The sequence below is a fragment of the Trichechus manatus genome, unplaced genomic scaffold, assembly GCF_000243295.1.
Source record: "Trichechus manatus latirostris isolate Lorelei unplaced genomic scaffold, TriManLat1.0 scaffold00028, whole genome shotgun sequence".
Classification (NCBI taxonomy): domain Eukaryota; kingdom Metazoa; phylum Chordata; class Mammalia; order Sirenia; family Trichechidae; genus Trichechus; species Trichechus manatus.
Genome location: NW_004443964.1, coordinates 6,744,553 through 6,766,806, shown reverse-complemented (window position 1 = coordinate 6,766,806; position 22,254 = coordinate 6,744,553). Strand labels below are relative to the sequence as shown.

Genomic DNA, 22,254 nt, shown 5'->3' with positions numbered 1-22,254 from the left:
CCCCATTCTTGGGCCTTCTTTCAGTTCTTGCATCTGCCCTGCCCTTCCTACCACCGGGCCTCTGCACATGCTCTTCCCTTCGGCTGGGGTGCTCTCCCTCACGTCACACGTCACTCCTTGACCCAGCTGATGCCTCCTCACCCTTCAGTTCTCAGTCCACACGTCATGTCCTCAGGTAGGTCTTCCCCAACATTCGAGACTGGGGGAAGGCCACCGTCACACACTCTTAAAACACCATGGACCTTTTCTTCAAAGCCCTTTAACAACCTAGAATTCTACATTTTCTAGGTGTTTATCTGATAAGTGTCTCCCGCGCTTGGATGAGCGCCATAAAAGCAGGGGGTGGGTCTCCCGCTCACCAACGTATCCCCAATGGCCAAAGCACAGTGTGTGGCACAGAATCGGCATCAATCACTATTTGTTGGTTGAACAAATGAATGAACAAATGAGAAAACAAATGGATAAATGGGAGGATGCTGGGCTGCTGGGTTCCCTGAGCCCAGAGCTCCTGGGAGATGACAGAGCCGACTCAGTCCAGGCCTAAAATGCCAGCCATTCTCCACCTCAGACAAAGTGCCCAGGCCTCCAGGCCTGACGCTGCTTCAGACCTGATTACTGTTCCCTGCAACAGTACAAGATAAAACCCGGTCGTGAATACTCAATGCTTCTTAGCCATGGCTTTACCTCAGAGGAAGCAGCTGCCTGCAGAGAAGAGGGGAAGCCATGGGCTGCCCCACCCAGCTCATCCAAGTGGACCCCAGCCTCTTCTTTTTGGTCCCAGAGACCCAGGTATCCCTCCTAGGACCCACCTCCTGTGCCTCAGGCCCCACAACGGCTGCCTTTGAAGCAATGTACTCGCCTCTTTTGACTCCTGAGGGCCAGCCCCATCCCTCACTGCCAGGTGCCCTCCCCAAGGATCGCCAGTGGGAGCAGCTGCTTCAACCTCAACCTCAAACTAGAGTTATTCTTGGGAAGGTGGCAAACATCTGGTAGGTGAGGTCTTTCTCCTCATACACTACACATTTATGCAATAAACGTGCCCTTTCATCCAAAGAGCAATTTCAAAGCCAGCCAGACCAGCAGTGCTTATTCCACCCTGGGGCCTGGAAGCCTCACATGTAGTGAACGAGAGAGGGGGTTATGAGGCACACCTCGGGGAGCGGGCCGTCACATGGACTCCCCAGGCCACTGGTGCTCTAAGAGGCCCCAGCTCCCCATAGGAGACAGGAGTGAGAGGAGAGGCCCCTCAGAGACTCTCTCCCCTTGCCTGGTGGGCTGCTTACAGAGCAGGCTCTGGGTTGTGGCAGAGATAACCTCACCGAGATCACAAAAATGAGGGAAACCCTCCATGGGACAGACGGACACAATAGCTGCAACAGTGGGCTCAGACATACCCACAGCCGTGAGGATGGTGCGCGACTGGGCAATGACTCATTCTGTTATACATAAGGTCGCCATGAGTCAGAGCTGGCTCAATGGCAACCAACAACAGCCCTGCTGAGCCTCAGATTCATCCCCAGACAAGAACCCAGCGACAGTTATTTTCAGCTGAGGGGACTCTGACGGCTGGCAAGAACACGTGGTCCTTTCATTCCTCACTAGAGAGCTTTGCTCAGGAGCCCAAGAAGGCCCAATATGGCAACTCCCTGTCCTAGTGCCTGAAAAGGGCTGCTGGTGGCAACGCCTGTGAGCAAGGGTGGGGCTGGTCCTGCAGCCAACCCCTCTGCTGGGCATGGTATTGCCACAGAGGCCAAATTAGAGATGGCTGTATGGAAAAGGAAGGAGCTCTGGTGGCACAATGGTTAAGCACTTGGCTGCTAACCAAAAGATAGGCAATTTGGACCCACTAGCCATTCTGTGGGAGAAGGATGTGGCAGTCTGCTTCCATAAGGATTACAGTCTTGGGATCCTATGGGGCAGTTCTACTCTGTCCTTTAGGGTCGCTATGGGTCGGAATCAACTCAATGGCAATGGGATTGGCTTGATTTTGGTTTGGAGAAGGAAAGAGCTTCAGTCCAGGAGCCACCAACCCATCAGAGCCAGTGGGAATGACAGCTGAGCCCAGGAGGGTGTGGGAATCAAAACACACAGCCCAAACAAACCTGTCTCGGAAGAAGTACAGTCAGAATGCTCCTTAGAAGCAAGGATGTCGAGACTTCATCTCACGTACTTTGAACATATTATTAGGAGGGACCAGTCCCTGGAGAAGGACATCATGCTTGGTACAGTAGAGGGCCAGTGAAAAAGAGGAAGACCCTCAACGAGATGGACTGACACAGTGGCTGCAACAACGGGCTCAAGCATAACAACGATTGTGAAGATGGTGCAGGATCAGGCAGTGTTTCATTCTGTTGTACATAGGACCGCTATGAGTCGGAACTGGCTCAACAACGCCTAACAACAGTTTCCAGAGGACAGTCCAAAATAGTGGCCAGATGACGCTACCACGCACTTAATCAGCACCAATCTTCCAGAAGCTAGTCTCACAAAACCTGAGATAGCCCAGGTGTGTGAAAATCAGAGTCCTGGGTTTAGTGACGTCTCTGTCTTCTGTGAGCTTTGCGACCTTGACCACCCTCCACCTCGGTCTACTCATCTATAAATCTGAAGCAATAATCTCTGCCTCATTTACCTCACAAGGTTCTGAAGAGAACCAGTGAGATCAGACGAGTCAAAGTACCAGACACATGCAAGGTGTTTCCAGCCTGTGAAGAGTCCCCTTGATGTCCCTCACACACGCACCCACAAAGCTGTGCCTGCCCAACGACAGAACTGCCCCAGGAATGTCTTTTTCGGGCCAGACCAATCAACAACCTTGCTCCTCTCTGCCAGGACCCTTCCCCTAATAAATACTGTTTGGGCCATTGTTCAGGGAGCCATCTTAGCAACACAAGCCCCCATGTGCTCCTTTGCTTGGTCAACCAAATAAAGCTTCTTCCTCCACTTTCAACAACAACAAAAAAGCTGTGCCTGCCCGCCTGCAGCCCACCTTGCCACAGCCTATCCTTCCATGCCCCCACCACCATCAGGGGCAGATAAAATAGGTCAGTGGGTTCCGAGTAGATGGGCTGTGTTCTGTTAGAAAAGAGAGTTGATTTCCTCTCAAAACGTATTACTGCTCCCGCCAAGAGGTAAGCTGGTCACATGCTCTGTGTGGGCCTTAGAGAAAAGGGTGACTATTCCTCAAGTGAAGCCAGAACCCCGCTCCCTGGAATGTGATGACCACAACGCCATTAGCTCAGGACTGGCCCCTCTGCTCAGGACTGAGTCACCCACAGGGCCAGCCATTCCAGAAGGGGGTGGTGCAGGCGGTACTGGATGACCACCCAAAATACCAAAAAAATCCGCAGACAGCCCGAGTTTCTGGGGTCTCCCAAAGAACAGTGCTGCCTGACAGAAACGGCCCACCCAATGGCCTTCAGCAGGCAGGGTCCCCTTGGTAGCCCCCAAGCTGCCCTGCATTAGCTGGTTAATCAGGTGCTGGTGCTGGTAAAGGAAACGATCTCGCCAACACTTGGCTCTGCCCCATGCACAATATAAGTCACCTACCCCATTTCTTCACAGAAGGTCACCAGGGCATCAAAGGCCGAAATGGCAGCTTTATCAGACGCTTTGTTCCCCCTCTTTTCCTGGAGACAAGAAATGGCCACTTAGCAAAAGTCTTAAACATAGTTGGACTACAAAAAAATGATCTGGGAGAAAAACATTAAAAAGGCCCATGGACTGGCATTTAGGAACCACTGCATATATGATCTAATTTTAATAGTAAACATACACGTAAATGTTTCTACTTACGTATGTGTAAACACATATACCTATGCATAAGAAGCCCTGGTGGCGCAATGGTTAAGAGTTCGGCTGCTAACTGAAAGGCTGGCGGTTCGAACTCACCCAGCAGCTCCATAGGAGAAAAGACCCGGTGATCTGCTCCCATAAAGACTAAAAACCAAACCCACTGCCATCGAGTTGATTCTAACTCATAGCAATTCTATAGGACAGAGAACTGCCCCATGGGGTTTCCAAGGCTGTAAATCTTTACAGAAGCTGACTGCCACATCTTTCTCCTCCATAAAGATTACAGCCTAGAAACCCTATGGGGCAGTTCTGCTCTGTCACATGGGGTTGCTATGCGTCAGAATTGACTCAATGACACGTAACGACAACAACATATACCTGTGCATAGATGGAAGGACATACACCGTTAGCAGTGATTACTTTTGAGTGATGGGATTATATATTATATGGCTTTTTATACATCTATTTGCCAAAATTTCCTTTAAAGTTTCTGAAATTAAAAGAATACAGAAAAGCAGAGAGGACAGACACTCATAACTCAGAAAATCTATCGACGTTCTGCCTTGGAAGGTGAAGATGTGGCTCTCTCTCATCATCTACTATGGATGTGAATATTTATTGGCACTTATTCCTGCACATAAATTCTCCACTTCCCAGTTAGTCCCTCTGGGCATTTTACTTGGAACGTCAATAAATATTTACATTAGTTTTGGGGAGAACTAACAGTTTTATATCTTCCCACCTAATTTCTGTACCTGTTCAGATTTTGTTTTGCATCCTTCAACGAGATTTTTTTTTTAATTGTTGTGTTTTAAGTGAAAGTTTACAATTCAAGTTAGTCTCTCATACAAAAATTTATACATACATTGTTATGTGACCCTAGTTGCTCTCCCTATACTGACAGCACACTCCTCCTTTCTACCCCGGATTTCCCGTGTCCATTCAACCAGCTCCAGACCCTCTCTGCCTTCTCATCTCGCCTCTGGACAGGAGCTGCCCATTTAGTCTCATGTGTCTACTTGAGTTAAGAAGCACACTCTTCACAAGTATCATTTTATGTCCCAAGGTCCAGTCTAATCTTTGTCTGAAGAGCTGGCCTCGGGAATGGTTTTAGTTTTGGGCTAACAGAGAGTCTGGGGGCCATGTCTTCTGGGGTCCCTCCAGTCTCAGTCAGACCATTAAGTGTGGTCTTTTTACTAGAATTTGAGTTTTGCACCCCACTTTTCTGCTCCGTCAGGGACTCTCTGTTGTGTTCCCTATCAGGGTGGTCATTGGTTGTAGCTGGGCACCATCTAGTTATTCTGGTCTCAGGCTGATGAAGTCTGTGGTTTATGTGGCCCTTTCTTTCTCTTAGGCTAATACTTTCCTTGTGTCTTTGGTGTTATTCATTCTCCTTTACTCCAGGTGGGCTGAGACCAACTGATGCATCTTAAATGGCTGCTTGCTAGCTTTTAAGACCCCAGATGCCATTCACCAAAGTGGGATGCAGAACATTTCAATGAGTTTTTTTTTAAGTTTTCTTCATCTAAGTCAGTGGTTCTAAACCCTAGAGGCATCTTAAAATCATCTGAGGAGTTTTAAAAAAAAACTCTGTTTAAAAAAGTAAAACATCTTGTTAATAGCCCGTAACATGTATCCCTAGGTATTTTATAATTTTTTGTTCTCGCAAATTAAATACATTTCATTTCCATTTTTAGGTATTTATGTTAGTGTCGAGAAAAGCTAGTAATTTTTAAAATACTTCTTGTGTATTCAGCCATCTTGCCAGGTTTTCTTACGAATTCTAGTAGAAGTCTAGCGGGGTTTGGGGTTTTCTAGGCAGACTCTTGTTGACATTTCTATCTGCTGTTGTCTTCTCCTTGTCCTTTTGAGTTTATACTGTTTTATTCCTTTATTGTCATTTTGGAGGGGATCAGAGAGAAGTACTGTGTTCAGCCTGCTTCTTTTAACCAAAAGTCTACAGGTACCCTTTTGCTTTTTCACACAACGTTATGCTTTGGGGAGATTTATCCATGTTGATTCACGTAGATTTAGCATGTTCATTTTTAACTGCTCTAGAATATTCCACTGTGTGACTAAACCAGTTTATTTATCTACTATCCTCCAGGGAGAGAGTTAGATTTCACTATTATGGTATCGCAGCAAACATCCTTGTACATGTTACCTTGCACACAAGACCACTTGTCTACCTAGCAGTGGAATTACTGAATTATAAAGCACCGGTATCCTCCACCTTGTAAGTACCAGCTCATTTCTCTCCAAAGCAGTCACAGCAGTTTCTATTCCCAACAACACTGTAAGAGCTACCCTTTCTCCACGTCCTCACCAACAGCGAGCACAAAGACTTTCTATGTTTTTGCCAGTCTGGTGAGTATAAACCAACAGCTTGCTGTTTTCATTTCTCTGATTCCTAGGTAAGATTCAGCACTTCTTCATCTATTTACCAGATGTTCTGGTGTCCTTGTCTGAGAAATGCCCATCCGTACATTTTGCTATACAGTTGGGTACCTTTTTTCTTATTTACCTGTAGGCGTTCTCTACGTACTCAGTCAATTATATGTACTGCAAATATCTCCCCTGATAATGGCTCGTTTCTTCCATTTGTTTATGGTGGCTCTCATATAGAAGTTTTTAGTTTTAATTAAGTCAAACAGATCACGTCTTCCTTTTTGGTTTCTGCTTTTTAAATCTTGACATAACTCTTCCCTTCCTCAGGGTCATAAAATATTCCCCTGCCTAATTTTTCAGTTTTCGTGTTTACATCTTTAACCCATCTGTAATTTATTGGTGTGTGATAAGAGATAAAGATCTAATTTTATCTTTTTCCAGCACCAATTATTCAGCCGTTCATCCTTTTCTTATTGATCTGTAATGCTGCCTACCACATACCAAATTACCTGATATACTTGGGTCTGTTTTAGGCTCTCTGCAAAGAATGTATAACCAGTGAAAAATGGTTAAGAACAAAACGAATTTAAAACAATATGCGAAAATGCTTACATAACAATGCTAATTAAAACAAGGCAGAATTGATCTTGACTACGTAAACTAACATGTAATCAAAACACTGTTATTAACATAGATGTTCATTAAAAAAAAAAGTCTTACCTAGGTTGTTGCAATCTGCCTACCCACTCAACACACCATTTCTCTCCCCATTTAACACACAGTAAGGAGCCCTGGGGGTGCAGTGGTTAAAAGCTTGGCTGCTAACCAAAAGATCAGCGGTTCAAACCCACCAGCTTCTCTGCAGGAGGAAGATGTGGCAGTCTGCTTCCTTAAAGATTACAGCCTTGGAAGCCCTATAGGATGCTATGAGTTGGAATCAGCTTGATGGCAACAGGTTTTTTTTTTAAAAAAAAAACAGTGACACCCTTGCCATACTTTCTAAGCCCAGGAACACCCCCTCTAGCTTACGGTTCCATCTGGGTTCAGAAATAAGCCGTGTGAAATCAGGAGAGTGGTGGGTTCAGACAAGAAGGGCCCCTACTGGTCAGGACTTACCTGGAGTTTTGCTACTTCTTTCCTGATCAGGAAGCTGACTTGGTCCCGGTCATTCCTGGAGTAATAGAGACGGCACCAGGCGGGCTTCCCATCCCTGCCTGCCCGGCCAGACTCCTGGTAGTAGCCTGCCATAGACTTGGCAATGTTCCAGTGGGCAACAAACCTGCCGGACCCAAAGAGACAAGCAGCCTGAGACATGGCATGAGGCGAAGGAAGGAGTAATCCTTACTCGGCCCGGCAGAGAGCAAGGACGCTAGCGAGTGGGGGGCAGAGAGTACCCCGTGGAAGCACGGCGAGGGCAACTGCAGTCCATCAGCAGGCCTCCTCGCCATGCAGCAGCCCAGCTTAGAGGCCACAGCAGGAGTCATGGGGCAATTCCAGTATGCATGGGGAGCCCCAGAAAACTCACAGCCAGAGGCCAAGGGGAAAAAAATACCAGACTTAAAAAAAACAGGATTAGGCTCTGCCACTTATGAGCTGCACAACCTTGAGTAAGTCCTTTAACTTCTTAGAAAAGGCATAAAAGTAGTTGCCGTCGAATCGATGCCGACTCATGGTGACCCCACGTATGTCAGCTATGGGCCAGTTTACTCGTCTCAGTTAATCGTTAGAACCACCGTGTGAGGCAGCCCCGTTGGACAGGTGATGAACTTGAGATTCAGAGAGGTAAATTTGCACAAGTTCACAAAGCTAGGGTGTGACCAGTAGAGCCAGGATTTGTGTCTGACTTCAAAGTTGGCTCCTAATAAGACACAGCAGACCCAGGGTTCAAACTCCAATCCCAAAGTTCACGTTGCCTCCATTATAGTCTACTGAATAACTCCTCCTCTGGTCCACTCAGAGTCACTGTGGGGCTCGAGAAGATCCTGTGTGCAAAACGCTCCCTAAACCATACACGACATTACGATCAGTGTTAAACAGAGCAAGGAGCTTCAGGCTGTAGCCCAACATGTCTCCCAAAGCTCAGGCCTGTGGCTGGACTGGAGATACAAGACTTTCCAACAGTTGCCAGGGGGCTAGGAGGCTGGGTGCCCCCCATTTCTTCTAGACTGTCAGTAAACAGCAACAAGGAATGGCGGTAATTAGACTTTTGCCTTTGACTTCCCACAGGGAGCAGTTTAAAATAGTTACTTCCTTCCAGCCACCTAGCCGGGCCCCATCAGCTAAGACATTCAAAGATAGCTGTGCTAACGGATGAGCCCGGCGGTCTGCCTGTTGCCCGCTTTCCTGGGGGAGCAGCAGGACCGTGCTGTGCAGTCACGTGCTAATGGACGAGCCCGGCGGTCTGCCTGTTGCCCGCTTTCCTGGGGGAGCAGCAGGAATGTGCTGTGCAGTCACCTGGGAGCAGGTACACAGGGACTTCCAGTGTTTGTGCTAAGTCCTAGGGACCCGAGTTCTAGAGCCTCCTTCCCCTCTGACCCTAGAAGGCACACACAGACCTGGTCCTCTGGGCAGTGCACCAGGCAGCTCCCCCGGAGCCAGGCCCCAACCAGGATGCTAAGGGAAGGCACCATATAGCTCACCTGACGTTGGCTTTGTCCACTCCCATCCCGAAACTAATTGTGGCGACAATTACAGGGACCTTCTCCTCCATCCACTCGTTCTGCACCAGCGTTCTCTCAGGCGCCTTCAGCCCTGCAAAGGAGGGGAAGGGCAGGGAGGGGGTCACATTCTTGTGGGTGGGCTTGGGGTCTACACTGTGCTGGGCACTTCACACTCCCTGAATCCCCCCCTCACCAGCTGTGTGACCTCGGGCTGGGTACTGGCCCTCACTGCGCCCCAGCTAATTAACACAAGACCCCAGCTCATGCGTGGCAGAGGGCTAAGCAAACACGAACCAAGCAGCAACGTCATCCCATTCTCATGATAATCTAAGGTAAATATCACCCCTGTTCTACAGAAAAGGCAATTCAGGTTTGGGAAGATTACGTGATTTGCTCAAGGTCACAGTGCTAGTGAGGAACAGACTTAAGATTCAAGCAGAAGTCCAGTGACCTCCAAGGCCTCCCCCTTTCTACCACACTGAGACCTGGGTTTATAGAAACTCCTCATGAGGCGCTCTTTCCAACCCATTACAGAAAGTTAGACACCACCACAGCTGCTGCAAGAGCCTCCAGAGATGGAGGAAAGTCACTGCCAATGTCAGTCTTTGGCCTAATGGGGGCTAAAGATCACTGCCGGATGGTGAGTGGATTTCAGGTCTGCTCCACTGGGTAAAAGCTGCATAAATGCTACTCTAGGTCAGAAAATCTCCCCCAAACATAGGCTGCATGTGGCTGTTTTAAAAATGTGTCTATCCCTTAGGGGACACTGAGCTTCTGTTAAGGGTGATGGAAAAACCTGGGAACGGTTAATGGTGATAATTGAATGACATGACGAATGTAACTAATGTCACTGAAGGCTACGTGTGGAGACTGTTGAAATGGCAAACGTTTTGCTACCTACAAATTTACCACAATAATAAAAACAAAAACACGTGTATACGTACATATTTATATATGTACGTACATACAAATACGTGCATATACATACACGTACGTATATATATATATATATATATTCAAACAAAAAACTCATCACCAGCTGCTGGGGTGAACAGGATGAGAAACAATTCAGGAATACAATTCTCCTTGTAGACCCCTTTCTTGTCTAGCGCCTTTTAGCAGCTTTAAGTTAATCCCTTTAGCTCTGCCTGAGAATCTGGAAAAAGATGACAGACTACCTGATCATCCAAGATTCCTAACCAGCCAACCTGACTACCCGCTAAGAGGCCTCTGAGAATGAAGAGGGCTACGTGGCCCAGGCAGCCCTCACCTGCGTGGTAAGCCTTGGCACTCACACCACGGTAGCTGAGCTCTATCGCCAACTGTTCACAAGCCTCTCTGGTTCTGCAGTACACAATGCCGCAGCCTGAAAACTGAGGGGCAGACACGGGAAAAAAGTGAGCGTTGGGAAGAACAGGAAGAGCAGCCTGTTAGAGCACGACCAAAACCCAAAACCAAACCTGCTGCCGTGGAGTTGATTCCGACTCACAGCGACCCTAGAGGACAGAGAAGAACTGTCCCGTAGGGTTTCCAAGGCGGTCATCTTATGCAAGCAGACTGCCACATCTTTCTCCTGCAGATCGGCTAGTGGGTTCGAACTGCTGACCTTTCGGTTAGCAGGCAAGTGCTTAACCACTGCACCACCAGGGCTCCCTGTTATAGTGCGATCTGCCTAAAAAGCGGCCGTACGCTCTTCCTCTGGTCAACCTTGGCAGTGTCCTCTAAGGCAGGACACCAGCAGGGCTCTGCCACTTTCGAACAACACAGGATCACAGCAGCTCAACACGCAGCCTATGAACGCCTCTACCTCCTCCCCTCAGACCCGTGTCAGTCTGCACAGGCCTCACACGGAGGGCCCGGCTTGCCTTCCACAGAAGATCCAGGACAAGGGGACCCCAATTAGGGGAACAATGCCAGGAAGCTAAGGGGACAACTCTCTTTGTGCCAGAGTTTTACAAAGCTATGGCTAGTCCTGGCTAAGGAAGCTGGAAAAAGAAAAGGTCTTAGGAAACTGATGACCATCCATGCTGCAGAGAGCACCCCACTGCTCTCAATGTATCTTGGCCCCCAACCTTAGTGCCTCACCCCTTTATCAGCCTCCTCCCCAAGAGCCTTAAGGCAGAAGTCCCTCAGGTTCCCATAAGGATCAGGAAGCAGCTCCTTGAACTGCACATCGTAGAAGAGGTTGGCCCGGAAGCAGGGGGTCTTAAAGGTGGCCACTGGTGGCTTCAGGTGCAGGGAGGTAAACACATCCTTCTGGACCTGCGGGGTGGCTGTGGCCGTCAGAGCCACACATGGGGCATGTGACAGGCGGGAGCGCAGGGCGCCCAGACGCAAGTAGTCAGGACGGAAGTCGTGCCCCCACTGGGAAACACAGTGCGCTTCATCCACTACCAGGTAGGAGAGCAGGTGGCGGGACACCAGGGAGTTGAGGGTGGGCTGGAAGGAGGTGGAGGCGGCCATCTCGGGGGTGATGTACAGAAGTTGGGTCTGGGGCTTTTCTCGCTCCAGGTCAGAGAGCAGCTCCTTCCTCTCCTGCGCTGAGAGCTTCGAGTTCAGGGAGGCCACATGGATCTTCAGGGCCAGCAAGTGGTCCACTTGGTCCTGAGGGCAGAAGTGGGACAGGTCACAGAAGGAAGGGTGACTGACCCTCAGGACTCAGCAGCAGAAGTCACTGGGACTCCCTGGGGGCATTTCCCAGTCAAAAAATGTTCTCCTCCCACCCTCCAGCACATCTCCTCTTTGAATAAAAGGAGGGCGGAATGTGATGTGGCTGTGGACAGCTCTGGAGTCTGACACACCTGGATTGAATCCTGGCTCATGTAATCGCGACTTGTGCTTTGGCTGGTCCCAAACCTCTAAGAGGAGCCCGGGTGGCACCATGGTTAAGCGCTTGGCTGCTAACCTAAATGTCACAGTTCAACCCGCCAGCCACTCTGCAGGAGAAAAAACCTGGCGATCTGCTCCCATAACAATTACAGCCTAGGAAACCCTGCGGGGCAGGTCTACTCTGTCACATAAGGTCGCTATGAGTAGGAATCGACTTGACAGCGCACAACAGCCACAGCAACAAACCTCTGAACCTCAGTTTTCTCTTTCTCTCTCTCTTTTTCCACTGAGGATAAAAATAGCAATCACCTTACAGGACTATCATAAAAACTAAATGCAGTAGCATATATAAAGCACTGAGTGCAAAATCTAAGATGTGGTAAACACTAAGTATCGTTCTTGTTATCCTTGGTCCCCATCTTCCCATCTTCATGGTGGATAGCCGTTAACTACAGTGTCCCACACTTCCTCAATTCTGACCCTACTGGCCCATCTGCAGGCCTTAAATATAGCAGAAGGTGCCAAGCACGTGCTGCCAAGGTCCCGATCAGTTTCTCCTTTTGTTTCTGTCTCACATACCTGTGCCCTTGCCAGAAGGAAGCAGGACACGAGGGACTCTCCCTATCAATTCAGCTCGCTATCCATCTATCTGACTCTTCTATCCCCAGCACCATGAGTGCACGTGTGTGTGCATGTGAATACAGATACTGTTCCATCCTCCTCTAGACAAAAAGTAACCAAGGAGGGTGAGGGACCCCAGGCCATCAAAACACAGAAGACGAATGCAGAGCACACCCAAGCGACAGGCACTAGCGGAGAACCCCACATTTGGGTGACTCAGAAAGCCAGTACAGAGGGTGGTAGGTAAATCAGAGAAAACAGGAGACAACGGTTCACATAAAGGAGAAGTGAAACTGCCAGCTATAAAAAACCTTACCTCAGTTTTTTCTGGCTACCATCTCCATCCCCCTAAGCCTCACCTGAATCAGAGCAATGAGAGGAGAAACAACGATGGTGATGCCTTTGGCCAACAAGGCAGGGAGCTGATAGCAGAGGGATTTTCCTGCCCCTGTGGGCATGCACACAAAGACATCCTTGTCCCCTGCAAAAACACAAGACAGCAATATCTCAATGCTTCTCGCCTCTTCTTGCATCAAGGTTGTTTAAAATCAAAGAGAATGTAGAAAAGACAACTAGCTGAGTGTCTGGCACGTGGGAGGGTCTCAGTATAATACTTACTCTCTTTTCTGTGAAAGAGGATATGTGAAAAGGGCATAATCCTGGGAGACTTAGAATATGTACAGCTTAAACACGCAACCATCTCCAGTAATGGCAATAACAACTATGAGAGCAAGAAAGTTTGAGTCTGCTGGGAAATGGATGATTGAACAAAACAGCTCTGAAAGCAGAATGCTACTTGATGAATGCAGACATGGAAGCAACATCACTTACAGGTCTTTCGTTTTTAAATATATCACTAACACCAGGGGCCCTGGTGGCAAAATGGTTAAGCGTTTGGCTGTTAACCAAAAGGTCAGTGGCTCGACCTGGCAATCTTCTCCCATAGAGATTACAGCCCATGAAACCCTCTGTGATAGTTCTACTCTGTCCTATCTGGAACCCAGGCCATTCAATCTTCGGCAAGGGGATTATCCAGGTGAGTGACTAAATTGGGCTATTCTGGTCACCTCTACTACTTGCCTACACACAAATGAACAAGAATGGGAATCTACAAACTGTTTCCAAAGACAATCTGTAGCTCTGGCTATGAAATGTAAGAACCACAGCACCTGGGTGGTTCCGCCACTAAAATGTATGCCTCGGGTGACAAGTCGACAATATTTCCAAAGCCAGTTATGAACCAAGGGTGAGGAGGCAGGAAGAGTCAGAAGGAAGGTGTTCTTTACAGTGCTAAAGTACAGCTGGCATAAACTGAAACGCAGGTAGCTTGGTAATGTTACCTTTCACTACAGCCATGATCGCACTCTCCTGTAACGGCGTCTTAAAAGAATCAAACCCAAAGACTTTCTTCAACGTGCTCCGGACTCGACGTTCAGGGCCAAAGGGAAAGGAGGCAGGGTGGGTGCTCATCGTGGCGAGAGACAGTGGCCAAAGGTTAAGGCAAAGGTGATGATCATATGATTGCCACAAGAACCCTGTTATGCTTTAAAAAATAGTCTATTTTTCTGAGTATACATTTGCTCTATTACACTCAAGTAAGAAGCCCTGGTTGCAGTGGTTAAAGCTCTCCGCTGCCTACCCACGGGTCAGAGGTTTGAACTCACCAGCTGCTCCGCGAGATAAAGATGCGACAGTCGGCTTCCTAAACATTTACAGCCTTGGAAACCCTGTGGGGCAGTTCTGCTCTGTCCTATAGGGTCGCTATGAGTCAGAATCCACTCAAGTGATATAACTGCGGGTGATTAACATGCCTGAGTAATTAACATCTCTGCTTTCACGCTCAGCGAAAGTAAAAATAACTGAACCACCCCAGGCCATGGTGTAGCACACAGCTAGAAGAAACACAAATGTCTTCGGAATACTTTGGGGAACGTGGAATTGTTTTTCTAAGATCCACTTTCTGCTCCTTCTTTGTTAAGCACAGCCATGACAACCATTCTTCTCCCCAGGACCCCGACCCCTCCCACCCCTCAAAGGAGAGCTCTTTCCTCTTTCTCCTCTGAGCCCCAGATCCGCTCTTTTCCCCTTCTCCACCCGCGGCCTCCTTCCCCTCACCCCAAGATATCAGATTCGGCCGTGGGCCGCCCGGGACCGAAGGGCTGTGGCCGGGTCGCTGCTGCCCGCTGGCTCGGAGCTGCTTGAAGACGCTCACATTCGCCAACCCCAACCCTGAGAAGCTAGACAGCAAGAAATTCAAGGTAACCCACACAACCTTATATCCGTCGCGCAGTGATGACGTGTAGAGAACGTTGGCGCGAGGGCCAGCGCAATGAGCAAGAACGGCCGTTTTGATTGGTTCCTGGTAAGCAGTGGGCGCGAGATCTCGTGAGATCCGGAAGAAGTTGCCTTTCTGCAAGGCAGTCGGCTTCTTTGAGTCATAGAAGTGAGCCGCTCTGGGCTTATGGCAGTAAGATGGCGGGGAAGAAGAATGTTCTGTCGTCTCTGGCAGTTTACGCGGAGGATTCAGAGCCCGAGTCTGACGGCGAAGGTGGAGTCGAAACGGCGGGCAGCGCGACTGGTGAGGACCAAGTGGGGAGTTGGAAGGAGAGAATCGGATGTCTGCCCGGAATGGTGCTCACCTAGCGGGGTGGGACAGGAAAAGACAGTCTTTGTGGCCCATGTATCGGTCCTCTGAGCCCTAAACTGCGGCCGGGGTCCTGGGCGGAACAAAGCATTAGAGGCTCGTTAGTAAAAGTGGACCGTCTCCTTCTGATTGTTAAGAATATTCTGCCGAAACTTATTGAAAGTTTTTTCTGTGCCGGGCATCGTGTTGGGCAGAGGGGTTGACGAAGAGTGGGAGAGGGGTCCAAGGCTACTGAACCACTCCTTATTCCCTCCGGGCTTGTTGTTTGATGGGAGAAAGCGATGAGTGAACGTACATGGAGGGTGATAAAGGTTATGTCTTGTCAAATTTGTAACTTTTAATTAGGAGTGTGCCCCCGTCGCATCTGGGAGCTTTTGAAAATGTATACATTTGGTCCCCGCTGCAGAGAGTCTGATTCTGTAGCTCTAGGGTAGGGTCTGGGCATTTGTGATTCCTTGCTTCGTGAGTTCTTTAAAGCCCACCAGTGATTTTGTTGCCCTGCCCAAGCTGAGAATCACAGTGTTAGAGAATTGGGAACAGACTTCTTTGGGAGCTGGAGAACAAGTTGCCTGGCATGTCTGGGCCTTGGTTTCCTCATCTGGAAAGTGAAGAGGTTTGAAATAAGTTGTTGGTTGCTGTGGAATCGGCTCCCAACTCGTGGCGACCTTATGTATAATAGAACTAAAGTTTGCCCAGCCCTGAGCCATCTTCTTGGTCTTTGGTATGTCTGAGCCCATTGTGAAATAGGTTGCTCCTCTCACATTTTGTTGTTTTCTGTGATCTCTTCCTGTCAGGAGGTTCTCCGGTGGTTTCCCAGCAACAGTGGGGTTTTGTTTTGTTTTAAACATAGAAAAATATATTGATTCTCAAGTAGTTGTGATTGGGAACCCTTGGAATGCCCCACGGCCAGGGTTCTGTTCCTGGGCAGGACACAGCAATGAGGAAGACAGTCTGTCTTGTAGGAGAAGACAAGTTCACAGGTGACTGATACTAAGTAGAGATACGTATGTCAAAAGAGGTGCTCAAACAATGTGCTACAGGAGTTCAAAGAAGGGAAGACATCAACTGGCGTAATAGAGGGCCTGAAAGCATCGGAAACATTTATGTTTAGTACTTGGCTTTACTTCTCTGTTCTTGTATTGATCTCATTCACTGAATTGTGGCCTCCAAGGGCAGAATCTGGGCCTACTTCCATGAGGTTTAGGCTCCGCTTTTATTTTCCAAGATAGTCCTAGCCACTCAAGTCACGGGAGGATTTTCTTGCATTTTTTCCCCATTCATTTTACTTTTTTGTTCTCTTTCAGAAGAGAAAGGTGGATTGGTATCTGAAGCCTATGGAGAAGATGATTTTTCTCGCCTCGGGGGTGATGAAGATGGTTATGAAGAAGAAGATGATGAGAACAGCAGACAGTCGGTAGGTAAATGTTTTCCCAGTTCCAGAGCTGCTCAGAGCACCATTCCGTTTGTCAAAAGCTTTCTGAACTGTACCCACAGTGTTCCATTTCACCGCTCACTTCATCCTCCCACCCCCAACCCCCACCCACACATGTAATTTTTGGTATCAGTTGAAGAAACTGGGTTAAATGTCAGTAGTTTTTGATGATCAAATCCATTTTCACTTGAACCATTTTGTATTCATCTTTGAATTGAAATTTAGGGGAAGAGATTGTGGAGTATTCTATTAAACCCAGATATCAACAGGTGTTTTATGTTGGTTTTCACTGTTCAGATAATTTATTCCCTTTGCAACAGTGCATTCATCCTAATTAGTATATCATTTATATCTGCAATCAACTCTATTATTTTTAATGTTGATTGGGGCTCATTCAAATCTTTCAGTTTATCGAAAAGGTTGTAAAGGAAAATTATTTTGTTTTTACTCACTTTGATCTTACTTCACTTCTTCCTTGACATTTTACCTGGCACTTTTTTTTAGGGTGCCCTTGATTCTTGATAAGTCTTGCCTGAAGTTTAGTAGGTGCTGGCTAACAAAGAAAGGAGAACTCGTGTCTTTACTGACAAGAGAGACTTTAGATATGCAATCACCTGAGCAACATGAGCTAGAATTTAAAGGCTTGGAGGAAGAGCAAGATAATCTCTGACTGGTGCTTAGCAAAAATACTTACAAAGCTATTGAATCTAGGCAGGGGATCTGGCTATTTAGCAACAGCTTTAATTGAAACACAGTGTTATTTATTATTTTTTTAAAAGTATTGTTGCATATTGATATTTAAATGTTAGTGTTAAAATGCTTTCCAAATAAAGCTAATACGTGTTTTATAGTTTATGTTCTTTTGAGAGAGAGTTTCATGCCCTTAACCCCATCCATTAATGCTGATAATTTAGAAACTCTGCAAGTTGTTTTCTTTTCCTGACTTGATTCTCAAGTACATACGTACTGCTTTAACATCCCGGACTACTCTTTCTAATAAATCTGCATGTTTTTGAAATGTTGCTCTATATTTGCTTTGCTTAGAATTTTCATCATATTTAAACTTAAATTCATATTTTAGTAAATCCTCTCATCAAATGCAAATATAGACATTCTGAAATGTGATTGAATTCGTTGAGCTCCATCTGTGATTTTATTTCAGCATGATTGAGTTTATTTTAAGGAGATTACGGAGATGGGATTTAAAACCTCTGGCTCGCTGGCACCTTGAATGACACGTCTCAAAGCTATCGATATAGTTTATTCAGGTCTCTTAAGTGGTGTTTAGATTAGCATCTGGAGTGCTGTTGAATGTTTGGGTCAAAGTGTAGCTCAACTGAAAATAGCAGTTTCAAATGAAACTTTTTTTTTCTGGATGTTTAGCTAAAGGCTCCCAGACGTTGAGAGTGTTCTGAGTAGCAGAAGTGAACGTGGCTATAGCGAGTTAGTAGGGTGGCTGGTCCAGCTTCTCCTGGTTTTTGACATTCATAGCATTGGCATTAGTGATCAGTGGAGTGGTATGCCCTGGTGGTGCAGTGGTTAAAGCACTCAGTTGCTAACCGAAAGATAGGCAGTTCGAACCCACCAGCCACCCTACAGGAGAAAGATGTGACAGTCTGCTCCCATAAAGATTACAACCTTTGAAACCCTGTGGGGCTGTTCTACTCTGTCCTATACGGAGTCGGAATTGACTCGAAGGCAGTGGGTTTGGTTTGGGTTTTTTTGGAGTGATGGGCCAGCTTGGCTGTGGCCAGGGCATGCTTGGAGAAGGCCTTTCCCACAGGCCTTATTTGGATAAGAAACAAGCCTGGATAGAATGTGTTGATGGCAGTTCTGTCAGAGCTTGGGTAGAGGGCAGAGCCCACTGAACCAGACACAGGAAAAGCTGGGGACTGCCCTCCAGCCCTGCCTTTCCTGGGTCACGTGCCCTGGTCATTTGGTGCCTCCCTTCCTGCTGTTCATACTGGTGCAGTGCTGCTGGGTTGAGGTCATGGGGTATAATTTATAATTGTGTGTGAGTCCCGGCGCCGGTGAGTGATGTCATGGGGTTGGGGAGACCAAGTCTGACGTATTTGTGTGTGCGAAAAGCAAAGAAGAGTAAAAAAGGTTCATGATCCTTGTTTTAAATAATTGATATTTCATTGGAAACTCTGTGCCTGTTTTATCCTGTGAGGCTGATCTTACTCTTTTCGCAAGCATATTGCAACCTTTCTCCATTTTTATGTTCGTGATTTTTAATCTCTTGGGCATCTTCCTTAACGTGGACTGTGGCACCCCTGGCATAACTGGTGATTTTGAGCTGCTGATGTTCTTTCTTCAGAACATCTCCTTTCCCCCTTCTCTTTCTCTAGCTCCAGGTCATATGCCAGGGGAGGGGTTTTTGGTGGGGTGACTCAGGCTGGGTAACTGGGCTACTTGCTTCAACCCTAATTATGTATGTGAGAGCCCTCAGGCCGCTCGTTTAAGCTTAATCCTGTAAATTCTTTGTCTTGTAGGAAGATGACGATTCAGAGACTGAAAAACCTGAGGCTGATGACCCAAAGGTATTTGGTGTTGGCTGCGGTGGGTGGTTGGATGTGAACAAGGCATTTTAACATTATGGCTCTTATGTCTGGTCAAGATTTGTCCCACTAACACACTGTGCAACCCTGTATGAGTTTTCTGGGATGAAGCAAACTTTATAGAGAGACTACCCAGGGATGAGTAAGTCCCGAGGCCGATTGAAGTTCCAGCCCTGCAGCTAGTGCCGAAGCTCAGAGTAGAAAGGAGAGGCCTGGCTGAATCCAGCGGCCCACCTGCACTGTGCATCCCAGGTGGGGCGTTATGGGGCCCCTGCCCCTGCAGAGGGTTAGGTATGGGAATGTTTCTAGAATCTACTGGGGAGCCATAGTGGCGGCCTGGCATGCACTGGATTCTCCTTAGACTTCTAGAAGTGAAAAAGGGCTCCTGGGACAGAAATGGAAGAAATTGCTATGTTGTTTCAAAAAAAACCATTCCGCATGGCTTACCCGAGAGTGGAAGGGCACGACCCGGGGGGAAGAAGGCTCCTGCTCAGCATCCCCAGTGCTGGGGGAGAGGCCTCATTGCCCTTGTCTTGTCCCTCCCTGGCTTCCTCTGCTGCCTAAATATGGGTCAGACTGTTCAGCTAGTGTCTACCTCTACCCCCTCCGCCCTCCCTCTGCCCCAGAACTTTTCTGGAACATTTAAGTTTTATTCTAATGGTATTTAACAATATTTTGGATACTTTGGAGCACATCTCTGGTATTTCTATCTTACTGTATGAAGTTTCTAAGACTAGAACAGATCACTAGAGTGGATCTTTGTAAGTGAACGTTGATGTCCTAACTGTCTTTTCCACTAGATGGCAGTCTCCTGCCTCCTTTGACTTTCTGAGACCTGTCTTTAGCTTTTTTCAACAGCAGTTCTCGAACGTTTTGGTTTCTTTACACAATTTAAAACTGAGGATCCCAAAGAGCTTTTATTCATTTTGGTTTTACCATATTGATATTTATTATCCTCGAAGTTACAACTGAGAAGATACCTAACTATTTACTAATTGATTTTAAAGTTACACTAATAAGCTTACTAGATGTACATAAATACGTTTATTAGTGAAAAACAACTATTTCCAAGACAGAAACAAAATGAGTGCAGAGTGGCGTTGTCTTATCATTTTACAAGTCTCTTTAATGTCTGACTTAATAGAAAACAGCTAGACTCGTATCTGTATCTGTGGTCAGTCTCTTGCAGTAGGCCGTCTGGGTTGAAGTATATGAAGAAGATCAGGGTTCACAGATAGGTGGTTGGGGAAGGGAGAAGTATCTTAATAGCGTTTTCAGGTAGTCGTGGATAGTCTTTGCTACTTCACCAAAACTCAACAAGTAGTAGTTTTCTAAAGGTTAGTAGCAATGTGGAATTTGAAACTTTGTCAGTGAACTTTGTGTGCTCTGCTTCAGTAAACTCCATCAGTCTGTCTTGCACTTTGAGGGAATCTGTTTCTCACGTGTGATTTTATAACGTCAGGCATTGGGGATTTGGAGAATATCAGTTCACAGGGTTACGCAGATCTTCCAAATGTTGACACGTCTCATTCTCTAATTTAAAAATCACATTTATTGAAAACATCACGCACCTCACCAGATAAGCCATTAGGTGTTGGAAAGCTGTTGTGCTCACATGGGAACTACACACTTTCTAAAATTCCAGTTTTTGCTTGAAAACCTGAATTTGTCATTGCCGGTCAATGCTATCAGAGTTTTCTTTGAAGTGACAGGCTCGCTTCATTTCTCAGAAAAGTCTGCCGAATCCTCAAGTGCTTTTCCTTGAAGCAGTCGTGGTACTTGGGTATACAGAAGAACCGTTTCTGTATACCTCCTATTTCATCATACAAAATGTTAAAAAGACTTGCCCTCAAGGGTCAAGATGTAACAAAATTAATCATTTTTACTGCTTTTGAAGGGCATTCATAAGGAAAATTGGCTTTTTTTAAAACCCAAGAGTATGATAACAGTGGCTGCTGTTTGGCACCACTGCCTTGTGCAGATGTCCACACAGCAACAGAGGCCAATGACGTCTTAGGGTTGTTCTGGACCCCCAGGGCCCACAGATCCCCTTTGAGAACCACTGTTCTTCTAAGCAGAAACCTTAGGTCAGAGGTGTTAAGGTGTGTTTTTTTTTTTTTTTTTAAATTGTAATTAAATGAAGTTTACATTTCAAGTTAGTCTCCCATACAAAAAAAAAATTTTTTTTTTTTTTACATACATTGTTATGAGACCCCAACCGCTCACCCCATGCTGCAACAGCACACACCTCGCCTCCGCCCCTGGTTCCCCATGAACATTCAACCAGCTCCTAACTCTCTGCCTTCCCGTCTCACCACTGGACAGAAGCTACCCCTTTGGTCTCTTGTATCTACTTGACTAAGAGGCACATTCTCCATGAGTATCACTTTATGTCCCACAGTCCAGTCTAATCCCTGTCTGAAGAGTTAGCCTTGGAAACTGTTTTAGTTCTGGGGTGATAGAGAGTCCAGGGGCCATGCTCTCCGGGGCCCCTCCAGTCTCAGTCAGACCATTAAGTCTGGTCTTCTTACTAGAATTTGAGTTCTGCATCCCATCATTCTACTGCTCCGTCAGGGACCTTCTGTTGTGTTCCCTGTCAGGACGTTCATTGGTGGTAGCCGGGCACCATCTAGTTCTTTTGGTCTCAGGCTGATAAAGTCCCTGGTTTATGTGGCCCTTTCTGGCTCTTGGGCTAATACTTTCCTTTTGTCTTTGGTGTTCTTAGTTCTCCTTTACTCCAACTGGTCGGGACACATTGATGCATCTTAGATGGCCGCTTGCAAGCTTTTAAGACCCCAGACACCACTCACCAAAGTAGGATGCAGAACATTTTCTTAATAAGCTTTGTTATGCTGGTTGACATAGAAGTCCCCTGAAAGCATGGTCCCCAGACCCCCCATCCCTGCTACTCTGTCTCTCAAAGTATTTGATTGTGTTGAGGAAACTTCTTAGCTCTGCTTTAGTCCAGTTATGTTGGCTTCCCTTGTAGTGTGTGCTGTCCTTCCCTTCACCCAAGATGATTCTTATCTACTATCTAGTTAGTGAATAACCCTCACCCTCCCTCCTCCCCCCGTAACCATCAAACAATGTTTTCTTCTGTGTTTAAACCTTTTCTTGAGTTCTTGTAATAGTGGTTTTATACAGTATTTGTCCTTCTGTGACTGACTAAATTCACTCAGCATAATAAGTTCCAGCTTCCACCATGTTATATGATGTTTCACAGGTTCATCATTGTTCTTTATTGCGCGTAATATTCCACTGTGTGGATATACCATGGTTTGTTTATCCGTTCGTCCATTGATGGGCACCTAGGTTGCTTCCATC

At 46.8% G+C, this 22,254-nt stretch overlaps 2 protein-coding genes across 3 annotated transcripts in view; one reads left to right on the top strand and one right to left on the bottom strand.

Moving 5' to 3' along the window:
* The window catches only part of RECQL5 (RecQ like helicase 5), a 33,316-nt gene extending 19,482 nt beyond the window's left edge, over positions 1–13,834 (bottom strand). Inside the window, exons 1-7 of the mRNA XM_004374392.2 lie at positions 13,634–13,834; positions 12,653–12,774; positions 10,929–11,447; positions 10,114–10,216; positions 8,823–8,934; positions 7,300–7,462; positions 3,550–3,629 (exon numbers count right to left, since the gene is read on the bottom strand). Of these exons, the coding sequence (XP_004374449.1) occupies positions 3,550–3,629; positions 7,300–7,462; positions 8,823–8,934; positions 10,114–10,216; positions 10,929–11,447; positions 12,653–12,774; positions 13,634–13,763 (1,229 nt within the window). The 5' untranslated portion in view covers positions 13,764–13,834. The remainder of the gene's footprint in view (positions 1–3,549; positions 3,630–7,299; positions 7,463–8,822; positions 8,935–10,113; positions 10,217–10,928; positions 11,448–12,652; positions 12,775–13,633) is intronic.
* A 488-nt stretch (positions 13,835–14,322) lies between these two features.
* SAP30BP (SAP30 binding protein) overlaps positions 14,323–22,254 on the top strand; it is a 35,979-nt gene continuing 28,047 nt past the window's right edge. Inside the window, exons 1-3 of one of the 2 annotated variants that reach the window (XM_004374149.3) lie at positions 14,323–14,871; positions 16,242–16,351; positions 18,865–18,912. In XM_004374149.3, coding sequence (XP_004374206.1) covers positions 14,766–14,871; positions 16,242–16,351; positions 18,865–18,912 — 264 coding nt within the window. In that variant the 5' untranslated portion in view covers positions 14,323–14,765. The remainder of the gene's footprint in view (positions 14,872–16,241; positions 16,352–18,864; positions 18,913–22,254) is intronic. The other variant, XM_023729240.1, reaches the window with a different exon arrangement.